Genomic DNA, 13,625 nt, shown 5'->3' on the forward strand with positions numbered 1-13,625 from the left:
CACACCAATCCAATTATTTATAAATGATGCATGTGAATGTAACTATTTGCTTTTTTTTGATGTAACACCATTAAGTTTCTGTATGTGTGGGAGGGATGGGGGGAAATACTATCTCTCGTGTGGTAGCCCTATGGATGCCTGATTATATCAATGGTCACCAAAGGAATTCTGCTAAGCATCAGTAACAAAATTTTGATAGTTTTGACAATGGATAATGAATATTTGGGAGTGATGGGAAGTGAAAGAGAGAGAATAAATACATCAGTATACAGGACATTTGTGTTTCCAGTATTATATAAGATTCCGCAAATATCTGAGTAGAAAGGCTTATGTGCTGGTAGTTCATGATTAGTTTTTTATATCACAAGTTTAATTCACAACACAAGACTAAGAAGTAAATAATTAATATATTTATTTACTTTATTGTGATATTTGTTGACATACATCTTGAAGAACATAAATACATTCGGCACCATCGTTATGGCAAGTTGGGACTAGGAGAAAGAGAACAAAAGTGCAACAGAAAAGTCATTACAAGTCAGAGAAACTGTTTCTAGAAACAACAACAGCTTTAAAATATTTCAAACCACAACAGATTTGCTATATCAATTTACCAAAAATCTAGAAGAGTCATTTTAAGAGAGAATTAATACCTGTCAACCTCTCTCTCTCCGTATCCAACATGGATGGTGTAAATGAGGACTAGTTCTTTGTGTTATCTATTACAATTTTAAAACTGCTCCTACTATTAACTAATTGTTTGCATATTATGACAAACTGTTGATGTTCTGAGGATGAGGAGTTGAAAACAAGCAAAATATTAGCAATTAAGTAAATGAATATACAGTGCCCCCCCCCCCCATATCTGCGGTTCGAAAAAAGCGTGCGAAACATGCAGACACACAGGCTGAAAACTCGTCGAAACACGCTTATTTTGCTAGGTGCGTGGACTTAAATGTGCGTGTTTGTTCATGTTTAGTTTTACTTGAATTGTTGAAGAAAGCGGTCAATTGTCTGTCATTTCAATTAAAAATTGCATTTAAATTCAAGCAAATAAATTGTGAAAAATTTAAAAATGGCTTCAAAACCAAAGAGAACACGTGAACTGCTCAGTATGAGTGAAAAATCAAAGATTATCAATATGATTGAAGTAGAAAAAAAGTCAATTGCAACTGTTGCCAAGATCTATAATAAAAACGAATCTTCGATACATGAAGTGTTGAAGAACAAAGGAAAAATTCATGCCAGTGTTTCCATTGTGTCCAAATCTGCAAAAGTTATGGGTACAGTGCATGATAAGGCATTACTCAAGGAAGAGAAAGCTTTGAATTTGTGGGTGGAAGACATGACAAGAAAAAGGATTCCTACTGACGGTAATATGTTATGACAAAAAGCACTGATCCCATAGGAAGATGTGGCCGCAAGACGAAACAGAAGAGGAAGAATAGTCATTTACAGCAAGCAAGGGCTGGTTGCATAGATTCAAAACTAGGTTTGGAAAATTTAGATTTGAACAAAAAAAAATCTAAAAAACATAAAAATTACGGGAGAATAGACAACAATGCAGCAGCATTCTTCCCAGCAGAATTAAAAAAAAATATTGCAGAGAAAGGTTATCATCCTAAGCAAGTTTTAAATTGTGATGAAACCGGCGTCATTTGGAAGAATATGCCCCAACGGACCCACATCCATAAAACTGTGAAACAAGCCCAGGCTAAAAAGCATTTAAGGACAGATTGATGCTGGTACTTTGTAGCAATGCAGCTGGTCATATAATTAAACCTGGCCTTGTTTACCGAGCACAGAATCCACGTGCCCTTAAAAAAACAAAAACAAAAGTCTGCATGTTTTTTGGCAATCAAATCTGAAAGCGTGGGTCACGGCAGTGTTACTTATGGAATGGTTCCATCGATGTTTTATTCTGAGGTGAAAAAATACTCGGAGAGGGAAGGATTACCATTTAAAGTTTTACTGATAATAGACAACGCTCCAGTGCACCCCGAGTCACTAGTCACTGAAGATGAAAATGTTAAAGTGGTTTTCTTCCTACGTAATATGACCTCATTGCTTCAGCTACTCGATCAAGGTGTCGTTAGATGCTTTAAAGCCTCATATGCTCGGCAGGTTTTCAATATGATTCATGCAATGGTTAAGGATTCTGCTTATGTTGGAGTCATGGAATGCTGGAAATCATTCACAATTGCAGATGCAATTGTATTCAAGGAAGCAATGGACGAATTGAAACCAGAAACGGCAACTGTATGCTGGAAGAATTTGTGGAGTGATGCTGTTCATAATTCCCAAGACGCCCCTGATATTAACTCACAGAAAACAACGATAATTAGCACAGCACGGAAAATAGGTGGAGAGGGATTTGAAGATATGACAGAAAAATAATTGAATGATTACATAGATGGACATTCTGAGGTGCTCACTAATGAGGAGTTGAAAGATGCTGCCAAATCTCCTACAGAAGTAGATGACGATGAAAGTGAACAAGAACCACCAGCGTGGACACTTGAAAAATTTGCAACGATATTTCGAATGGCTCAAACATTAAAGAAACAGATAATGGATTATGATTCCATGATGAAGCACAGCACAAAAATTACTTGCACAATAACAGAATCTTTGGAACCTTCACAGAACCTGTTTACTGAATTGAAGAGACAAAAATGGCAGCTTCCAATAACAATGTTTTTTAAAAAAGTCGACAAAGCTTCTACTATCAATGATCCTCAGCAGTCCACATCATTAGCTCAATAGGCAAGCAAGCAGCCGACTGCCAAAGATTCGGAAGATGAACACAACAAGGTGCTCTTATCTCAGTTGATTCCTCCTAATAAGAATAAAAATGTTAAGATTTTACTAACAATTACATTTTCATTAGCATATTTTCTCATTTCGTTCTATATAATTATTATTTGAGTTAAATTTTATTTGTCTAAAGACAAAGTTTTATTAAATGAGGCTATTTTTTTGGTTTGACACTTCACCCGTACTACTCAGGGGTGCTTTCTATCGCATTTGGGCACACATTCCATTGCTCCTCATAGATTCTAAAGATGTAAAAATTGTTTCATGATAATTTTAAATAAATATGTAATATTATTATCATGGAGCAATGGAATGTGCGCCCAAATGCGGTAGATCCCTGCATAGTATGGGTGAAGTGGTAGTCTAGAAATTACCTCATTTAATAAAAAAAATAACTCTTTTTATTATTATTTATTTACCCATACAATTTGGTGTATGACATGACACTATTCACTAAAGAACCCTACAGTCCTAGCGCATGTAATTCCTGCTTCAATTTTGCTATATATGTGCAAAAATCTGGGTCTCATTAGTGGTTCGCTACTATCCGTGGAAGATAATGGAACCAAACCCTGAGGATGGGGGGGGCAACTGTATTTTCTTATTAGTGTCTTATGTTGTGAATTAAATCATAATATATAAAAAAACATTTGAATTGTTCATATTTGGTCTAAACATGAGTAATGGAGGGAAAGTACAACTAATAACTTTATTTTAATGAGACCATAAGTTTTTTAATAAAGATCATACAATAGCCAACTAGTTTTGCTAGCTTCTGACTAGCTTTCTCAAGGCTGTAACTGTGCTAATACAAATGCAAAAAATTAAATGAACACAGAAACGTTAGTAACTGTCAAGTAGCTCCATTTGATATTTCATGCGGTGTAGCATGCATGCATTCGGATGCTTCAGTCAGTATCAAGTACATGACTACGCGTCACATGTTTATTCGCTAATTGTAGTTCTGTTGAGCTGAGAGAAGAGATGAGGTTTCTCCATATATCTTTAAGGATAATACCCTGATTTCTATTTAAGACAGAAAGAACACGCAGGGGATGTCAATCACAACAGAATCATTACATCAGGTTTAGCTCATCATTTTTCAACTTCCAACCATGTTATAGACTGGAAAAACAGCTCTATGCCTTACATCGAAGATGACTATAGACATCGAACTTTCAAAGAAGCAGCAGTAGTACTACGCACAGGCAATAATTTAAATAGAAATCAGGGTATTATCCTTAAAGATATATGGAAAAACCTCATCTCTTCTCTCAGCTCAACAGAACTACAATTAGCGAATAAACATGTGATGCGTAGTCATATACTTGATACTGACTGAAGCATCCGAACGCATGCACGCTACACCACATGAAATATCAAATGGAGCTGCTTGACAGTTACTAACGTTTCTGTATTCATTTAATTTTTTGCATTTGTATTAGCACAGTTACAGCCTTGAGAAAAATAGTCAGAAGCTAGCAAAACTAGTTGGCTATTGTATAATCTTCATTAAAAAACTTATGGTCTCATTAAAATAAAGTTATTAGTTGTAATATAAAAAAACACTCAATCTGCAAACACTGCTCCATTTCCATAAAAAATGAATACTAATGTATTTGTTTTAGAAATGGGATGCATCTAGTTTAAAAGTTAACTCAAGAAAGATAAAGAAATACTGAAAAATAATACAATTTCAGTGCAGATATATTTCAGTTACTTCTAAATTTTGATGACTCCCCTTTACAGATTATGACTACAAACTTGACTGACTTTCTCTGCTTTCTTACCAATGAAGATTCAAATCTCATTGTAACATGAATGTTTGTGAAAGTCATCAGATGGTATATGATATTTATTGTCTAATGTGAGACTACCACTTGCAAAAGATCTACAATGATGCAAACAATACACAAGAGATAAATAGCTGCATGAATCAAAGTTAAGCCAATGAGCTGATCACTCTGTCTGAGGATTTTTTTTTTACTATTATTATTATTCATTTTTCAAAAGCAATTCTAAGCTGTGCAATTGAGGTGCTTGGTGAAACAACAGGAAAGATTAGAGAGCAGGAGGGTTGGAATAATAATGTACAAGAAGCAGTGACGGTTAAGAGGAAGGCAAAGCAGAAGTGGGAAGAGTCAAGAGTGGAAGAGGACAGATAGGAGTACAGAGAGAAAAAGTGAGAAGCCAAGAGAGTTGTTGCACAGGTGAAGGCCATGGCATATCAAGACCTTTATGATCAATTAGAAACAAAGGAAGGACAGAGAAAGATTTATCGATTGGAAAAATGTAGAAATAAGTCATCAAAGGACATCGTACATGTGAGGCAGATCAAAGACTCTGGAGGAAGGGTATTAAGAAGGGATGTGGATATAAGAAACAGATGGAGAATATACTTTGAAGGATTTTTGAATGAAGAAAATGCAAGGACTCACAAAGAAGATGGGGAGCCTTATGAGAGGGAGGGGATGGTGCAGAACATTAGTAGAGTGGAAGTGAAGGAGGCCATAAAGAGGATGAAGAATGGAAAATCGGTGGACCCTGACAGGATCCCAGTGGGAGGCAGGGAAGAGGGAATTAACCTGCTGTGGGACCTGTTAATAACAGTTTGTCAACAGGAAAATATACCCGAGGAATGGAGGGAAAGTACTCTTGTCCCCATCTACAAGAGTAAAGGGGATGCACAAGACTGTAAGAATTACAGAGGAATAAAGTTGATGTCCCACACAATGAAAATCCTAGAGAGAGTTCTTGATGGAAGACTGAGGAAGGAGGTGGAGATTGCAAAGGAGCAATTTGGCTTCATGCCTGGTTGATCGACGACAGATGCTATCTTTGGGTTACAGCAGATGATGGAAAAGTTTCGAGAGAAGCAATGGGAGCTACATCTGGTATTTCTTGATCTGGAGAAAGCATGCGATAGAGTGCCAAGGCAAGAAGTCTGGAGGTGTCTGAGGGAGAAGAAGGTACTGGTGATAAATGTCAGGCTGGTGCAGGAGATGAACAGAAATGTGAAGACAAGAGTTCGGACCATTCTGGGAGAGAGAGAAAGTTTTCCAGTGACAGTTGGCTTGCATCAAGGGTCAGCATTAAGTCCGTTCCTGTTTAATATTGTGATGGAGGTGGTGAGAGAAGATGCGCCTTGGACTATGGTGTATGCAGATGATATCGTGCTGCGTGCAGAATCAAGAGAAGAAGTGGTAGCTAAACTGGAAAGTTGGAGGAAAGTACTGGAAGAGGTATGAGACTGAGCAGAAGTAAGACAGAGTATATGTGTTGCAAAGTGGATGGCAGCAAGGAGACAGATCTGGAGCTGGAAGGAAATGTCATCAGGAAGGTCAGTGACTTTAGATACTTAGGTTCAACAATGAAAGAGGATGGTGAGGCCGAGAAGGAAGTGGGATGCAGAATACAAGCAGGATGGAGGAACTGGAGAGAGAGATGGCTGGAGTGCTATGCAAAGGGAGGATGCCGATCAATCTAAAAGGCAAAATCTACAGGACAGTAAGTAGTGAGACCAGTTATGACTTATGCTAGTCTCAGCAGGATGGAGGTAGTGGAGATGAGAATGCTTAGGTGGATGTGCGGTGTGACCAGAAAGGATCGTCTGAGAAATAACAATGTAAGGGGAATGGTGAAAGTTATGAACTTAGGAGCAAAGATACAGGAGGCAAGGTTGAGATGGTTTGGTTATGTGATGAGGAGGGAGGAAGAGTATGTGGGAAGAAAGATCATGCAGATGGATGTGCAAGGGAGGAGGAAGCGTGGGCAGCCAAAGAAGAGATGGAGGGAGATGGTGGAGGAGGACTTGACTCACTACAAACAGCGATCCTACTTAAGTGGGAAAAGCTGCAGAAGAAGAAGATTATTATTATTATTATTAATTTTATTCACTTCTCTATGTAATTTGATAAAAATAACCAAGCACAACTACTTAAAAACTTAGTTTTATTCTTACCTTAATAATAGGTTCTTGTCTTGCAATGCAGTCTTCTATATAGACAGTTAACTTATCTGTATCGATACCATTTGTGAATTCTGCAATATTGATAACAATATAAATTAAAAAACAGATATGTATTATGGAAAAGAGAAGTAGTTTATTACAGATCTTAAAATTTTCACCCTCCTATCCAGAAGATGACAATTTTAAACTGGAACAATCTCTGCAGGGGGAAAATTCATTTTCTCTCCATATTTATAAATAGAAAAAATATTTATAATTATCATCATCAAATTCCTGACATATACCCTCAGGGGTATAACAGGATACTATGATAGTACCACAAGAAAAAGTTACAACATTAGTAACTTCCTATTGACCATTTTCTTCCAGATTAATCTGTTATCTGTCAAGTTGCCAATATTATAAGATCTTATATTTCTGTCTTCAAAGGCACTTTTTACTACATCAATCCACCTAGATCTTGGTCTTCTTCTGGGTCTCTTTTTCTTGTTCAAGTAACTTTCATATTTCCTTCAAGTTCATATTACTTCTGCCTAACAATGTCAAGTTCATTCCTAATATATTTCCCCATTTTTAATGTGATACTGTAATTTTTTCCCTGGATAATATTTGTGTATATGGATAAACAGTTCATCTCAGAAAGTTGCTCAACTCTGATTCATTTTAAAAACTTTCTTCCACAATCTTCTTTTCAATACGATATTCAATTTTATCCTGCTCTAATCTAAATGGTAATCACTTCCAATTTCAAATCCTCTATCTACTCATGTCCTGAACCAGTGAGAAAATATTGCTATCAATGATGACACAACCAGTGAGACTTTATTTCTTGAATCTTCTCTCCATGTGAATTTGTGCACATTTTTATGTTGGAATATGGTGTTAGCAGTAACTAGTCCATGTCCTTAACAGAAATTCAGCAGGTATTTATTATTATCATCAGCTTTGTTCTTTTTTTTAACAGATTTTCTAAAATATTTTTATATGATTGGCAATTTCCTACTCTGCTGTTTATATCTCCAAACAGGGACCAACTTTTTTTTTTTTTCACTGTGCCAGTTGTCATCTCTAAAGCCTCTAAAAATTCCTGAACTTCTTTCTTAGTAGAATATCACATCAATCTGGTACTAATCCAATTCATATGCTAGTTCTATTTCTTTTCTATTGATGCTTCCTAGGTTGATAGTACTAATCCTGAACTTTACTGTTCTTGACATGAGATTTGTTCCAGTAGCCAATTTTTTTACATTTGCTCTGGTTCTCTGATGAAAATGAGAGCCTTATTTAATGTATTTATATTTAATTATATAAATAGTACAGCATGGCATTTAATTCTGCCATGCCGTACTATCATTTTCTATTATGGTTCCAATAAGAGTACAATTTGGTCACCTACATCTCAATTTTTTTGGCAGCCCATCCTCATTCCTTCAGTATCCAGGTATATACACCTACTAATGGGAGTGCACCATGAGAAAGTGAGGATTGAATATTACATCAGAAGTCCTGGTCAGTTCTCTACAATCTTTAAAATACTATATGAGCTTTTCTGTCTAACTTTGACCTTTAGGCATCCCTTAATTAAAAGTTTAAAATTAACATTAAATTAATAAAAATAATTCTCATCTTCCTGTTTATATGTTAGGTTCAACGTAGAAAATAAGGTGATATCATGGTAGCATTTAAGTTACTAAAAGGGTTTATAGGATTGATGAGGAGGAAATCTTTCAGCACTTGGTTACAGGGGTTAGAACTAAGGATCATCACCGGAAATGAGTAGTGTGTGGCTGTGAAGACTAGATTTTTTGCTTGGAAAGTGGTGAATGAATGGATGAAATGCCAGAGTCACTGTGATTACTTTATTGGTAAATGCATTCAATGAGAGGTATGATAGATACGCTGGACAGGGTGGGACTCTCATGACATCTTTGAACTCCATGTAGGTTCCCATGCAACAATAATAACTTAAATCATGTAAGAAATAACTATATTCCAAATTTGGTTGAAATTGGGTTAAGTAGTGTAACCTGCAAAGGAGTCTGTGGTGGAAACAATTCCTTTGATTAGGCTAAATTCTTCAAAGGACCTTAAGCAATGTCAGAAACAGTTATATTCCAAATGTAGTTGAAAAGTGCATCATGTAGAGGTGCCTATTTATAAACCCCAATAGCCTATTGCTTTAGTTGATTGGGCTAATTTTTAGAGGACCTTAAGCAATGTTAGAATAAGCCAAATTCCAAATTTGGTTAAACAATGCAATCAGGAGAGCTATGTGCAAAGAACTCAATGTACCCCCCCCCCCCAAGTTTATCTGAATCAGTGGAAATTTTTGTGGAAGTAAATCCAAATAAAGAATAAATAAAGCCAAATAAAGGAAATAAAGCCAAAAGCATTTTTGGCTCAACTAACCATTTCAGCTAGTCATTGATATTATGGTTAGTCAACCCTAATATCAATGAAATGATTATTGCCATTTCTAAAGATGTTCTACACACTGCAATTCAAGCAATTTCAACCAAATTCCTCATGTCTTAGACAAGATTTGAACCAGGTCTTTACAACCAAAGGGCAAAGGTTACTCACAACCATAGAGACACTCAAAAGAAAAACAGCACTTTGTGTGTTTTACAATATTTTCAAAGCAGGCTTCTTTATTTAACTAGAATTAATGCTACCAAATTTAACAGGATGTGTCCCATGAGGGCTGTTGAATGAAAGCTGATGAATAATAATCTTACAATTGAAGGTTATAGTACACCTAAGTTTAGTTCTTTGGTACTGTAGTAATTCCATATATTTATCTTAAAGTAAGCAAGCAAATGAAAAAACTTGGTAATATGTACAAAAAACATAATTTTGTACTGATAAAATTATTTGGTTATAACATCAAAATTTAATGAAGTCAATTTCCAGCAGATTCATAATGACTTATCGCAATTCTTAACTTAAGTTCCTAAGTAACAATGCCATTTAAAAGAAAATTTGCTACAGCAAACATTCCAATATGAATTATCATTTAGTTTTTATAAGCACTCAACAGTGAGAAGTGATTGCACAGTACTATATCAATTCTATACATACACTGTGTGTGTGTGTGTATATATATATATACATACCTTGCTCCTGATGAACCATTGCCAAAAATTCCTCTTTATCAGTTACTTCTTTCACTAGTTCTGCCATAGACGTATCTGCAATTAAAGGAAAACAATAAAATATTTGGTTATTATTTGCATAATGCAGTGATAAATTTCTTGTATCTAGTAGGAGCCTCTGTATCACTGAATCATACTTTCTCTAGGCACCTCACTGTAATTCCATTCAAGTGCTCTGTCCTAAACACAACCATTCTAATGTTTTGTGTTTTAAAAAGAGTAAAGGATGTAGTAGATGATCTTTGAAGCAGATGCCCATCATACACAGTACAACAAAAACAAATGACTGAATTATTAAAAAAGATATGTAATGTAAATACAAGCATAGGGCACTAGAGAAGCATATAGGTATGGCATTGCCAATCCCACCAATCCACAGTTGATCTTAAGCTACTTTTTTTTTTTGCGCAGATGTTCTTTGTATGCCATGTCTAGCATCATCAGAAACCAAATAGAACAAATTAAAATTAAGTTTTGTGTAAAGCTGGGTAAAAGTTACATTGAAACAGACAAAATGTTACAAACAACATATGGAGATGAAGCTTTGTCTTGAGCACAAATATTTTGAAGGGGCATGTGTTTTAAAGAGAGCAGAGAGGATGCAGCAAATAATCCTTGAAGTAGATAACTGAAAATGACCAGCAGCCCTGAATGGTGGACAAACATATGCAATTCACTAGCAAGTGACTACCAATTAATATTTAGAATGTAAGTAAGTAAAATGTGAATAATAAATGTTAATAAAGCTCACAATTCCCACATATTTTGGAAAAGTCATATAGGTAGCTTCTGCTGCAATGCTCCTATTCATACCGTGACCAATGTGCAGATGTATCTAACTCACAAGCAGACTGCAGTTCTTGACTATCATACTCTCTACTTCCCCCTGATATGCATCCAGCTGATATTTCTGTTTCATTATTTGAAACTGGGATTTTATGCAAATTTGATAGCATTTAGAATATTCAGAAAACTATCTCAGCAGAACTAAATACAATTACATTATACAAGTATTTCTGAAAAAAAAAAAAAAAAAATTGTATGAATGCTGTATCAATTTTATACTAGTCTCCAAAACCTAAGGTTGCACACTATTTCTGAAGATTACAACACTGCAAATTCAGACGACTCAGCTGATGATTTTGTGTAGAAAGCAGGTATACATTCAAATTTTTGAACTGCATGCAAAGGAGTCACATGGTAGCAATCAACAGGATAAAAGGCTGTGCTAAGTGAATTGTATTTAGAGGAAGCTCTTTTCATGAAGGAATAGATTTGCAAATTTGGATGTCTTGTAATATCTCAAAGACTTCATCTAGATGATTTCACACAGGAAAGAATGATTGGAAAGCTTGAAGAAGGCTGCAAATTTACACCGATATTGCCAGAGATTTTGAAATCTCACATAGCATTGTACCCAGGCGCTGGAGAGCATTTCAAACCAATGGAATGTGTTCCAGAGGTTTGCTAAGAGATCACCCTTAATCTACCATTGAGTATGAAGACATATATTTGGTTATAACAGCAAAATGTAATCGACACACCATATCAGGTCAACTTTCAAGTCGATTCTATTCAAACACAGTTGAATAGAATCGACTACAGCTCACCATAGAGCACGTTATCAGTGGTGTGTTGTATCCGTAAAAATTGGACAACCCACCAATAGGCTAATGTACTCTTTACAGATGAGAGTTGTTTTAGTCTTTCCTCTGATTCTAGGTGACACTTGATCTGGCATAAAATGGTACAACTTACCATCACAAGAATGTTCTTGAAAGGGATATATACAGTGGTGCTGGGGGTGATAGTATGGGGAAAAAGGGACCACGACTGGTGACCGATACTGCAATGAAGTTCTTCAAAGTCATGTTTGATTATTCCATGGTGCTGTACGTGAATAATATATTTTTATAGATGACAATGCCACACCACATTGTACACGAGCAGTGGAGATACTGCTGGAGACTGAAAATTATTACAAAGGTATCTCTATGGAGGCAGAAGACCTATTATTCACAAAATATAGGTATTTTGTGAATAATTTGTATTTTATTCACTGACAAAACACAACTGTCTCTTGTGACCCATTCACTACACTCCAAGCAAAAAAATATAGTCTTAGCATCCTTGCTAACTACTCTGTTACACAATTTCCATTGGTGACTCCTCATTCTCACACTTTCTGCCATTATCAGTTTCCTGATGCATATACCTGGCAAGAGATGCCGAGGTTACTATGACAGCACTACAAAATTAAGTTTACATTATTATTAATCTCCTATAAAAAGTAAATTAAAGATACCAAGAAATTATATACTTGGTTTAATCCTTTATCCAAGTGTAAGCAAACAAAGTTTGCACCTGAAGTATTTTCAGCACTGGGGCAACTCATATATAAAAGCTAATGACTTCACATCACTTGCCTTAGTATCCCATAATGCAAAGCACATATCCTTGCAGACATGTATATGCTGTGCATTATGGGTAGGGTCACTACCCAGACCAGTTTTGACCTTTATTGAGGTCTCATCAGTGGGTGCTAAATCCAGAGGTGATACCAAGGCTGAAGTAATGAGACCTCAATAAAGGTCGAAACTGGTCTGGGCAGTGACCCTTCCCATAATGCACAGCCTATACATTATATAGATGCTTTGCATTATGGGATAATAAGGCAAGTGATGTGAAGTCATTAGCTTCTATATACGAGTTGTCCCAGTCTTGAAAACAGTTCAGGCGCAAACTTTGTTTCCTTACACTTGGATAAAGGATTAAATCAAGTATATAATTGCTTGGTTTCTTTAATTTATAGTATAACCAAGTGGAAAAATTTCCAACAACTATCTCTAATGCAGAGTATTTTCATAATAAGGTGTGAAACCTTTTGGCTACTCGTATAGGAAAATACTTGAAGTAATATGACCTACATTACTTCAAGCTTGGTATCACCTCTGGGTCTGGCTCCCACTGATAAAGGTTGAAACCAGTCTGGGTAGTGAACCTTTGCATAATGCATAGCAGTATACATGTCCAGTATACATAATTTCTTGGTATCTTTAATTTATAATATAGCCGAGCGGAAAAACCATACAGACTCTTCCCATAATGCATAGCATATACATGTCTGCAAGGATGTGCTTTGCATTATGGGATATTAAGGCAAGTGATTTTGAAGTCAGCTTCTATATATGAGTTGCACTAGTCCTGAAAAATACTTCAGGTGCAAACTTTGTTTGCTTACACTTTAATAAGGGATTAAACCAAGTATATAATATTTTGGTATCTCCATAACCAAGCGTAAAAACTTCCAACTCCTATCAAAAGTATTAATACAGATCAACCTTTACTGTGAGCACTCCAATATTGTCATATCTAATGGCACTTCTGACTGAATCAATCCACCTAAACCGTAATCTACCTCTGGGTTCTCTTTTCTGCCATCTTTGCATCAAACACCTGTTTAGTAACATTTCCTTGCCCATTCTATTTAAGTGGTCATGCCACCTTAGATTAGCTCTGCTGAGACATTCGTAAATGATAATAATGTCAAGTTCCTTTCTAATATTTTCATCATCATCATCATCATCAAATTCCTGACATGTACCCTCAAGGGGTGTACAGGATATGATAGTACTACATGAAAAATTTACATCATTACTAACTTCCTATCTACAATTTTCCTC

At 35.8% G+C, this 13,625-nt stretch overlaps 1 protein-coding gene across 3 annotated transcripts in view; it reads right to left on the minus strand.

Annotated features, from left to right (window-relative positions):
- The window catches only part of car (vacuolar protein sorting-associated protein 33A), a 396,220-nt gene that overhangs the window by 144,248 nt on the left and 238,347 nt on the right, over positions 1–13,625 (minus strand). For all 3 annotated transcript variants that reach the window (XM_090391677.1, XM_090391678.1, XM_090391679.1), the window contains exons 10-11: positions 9,904–9,978; positions 6,779–6,858 (exon numbers count right to left, since the gene is read on the minus strand). In XM_090391677.1, coding sequence (XP_090247803.1) covers positions 6,779–6,858; positions 9,904–9,978 — 155 coding nt within the window. The remainder of the gene's footprint in view (positions 1–6,778; positions 6,859–9,903; positions 9,979–13,625) is intronic.

The sequence above is a fragment of the Typopeltis vanoorti genome, chromosome 4 (genome assembly GCF_054136105.1).
Source record: "Typopeltis vanoorti isolate ZY-2024b chromosome 4, IOZ_Tvanoo_1.0, whole genome shotgun sequence".
Classification (NCBI taxonomy): Eukaryota; Metazoa; Arthropoda; class Arachnida; order Uropygi; family Thelyphonidae; genus Typopeltis; species Typopeltis vanoorti.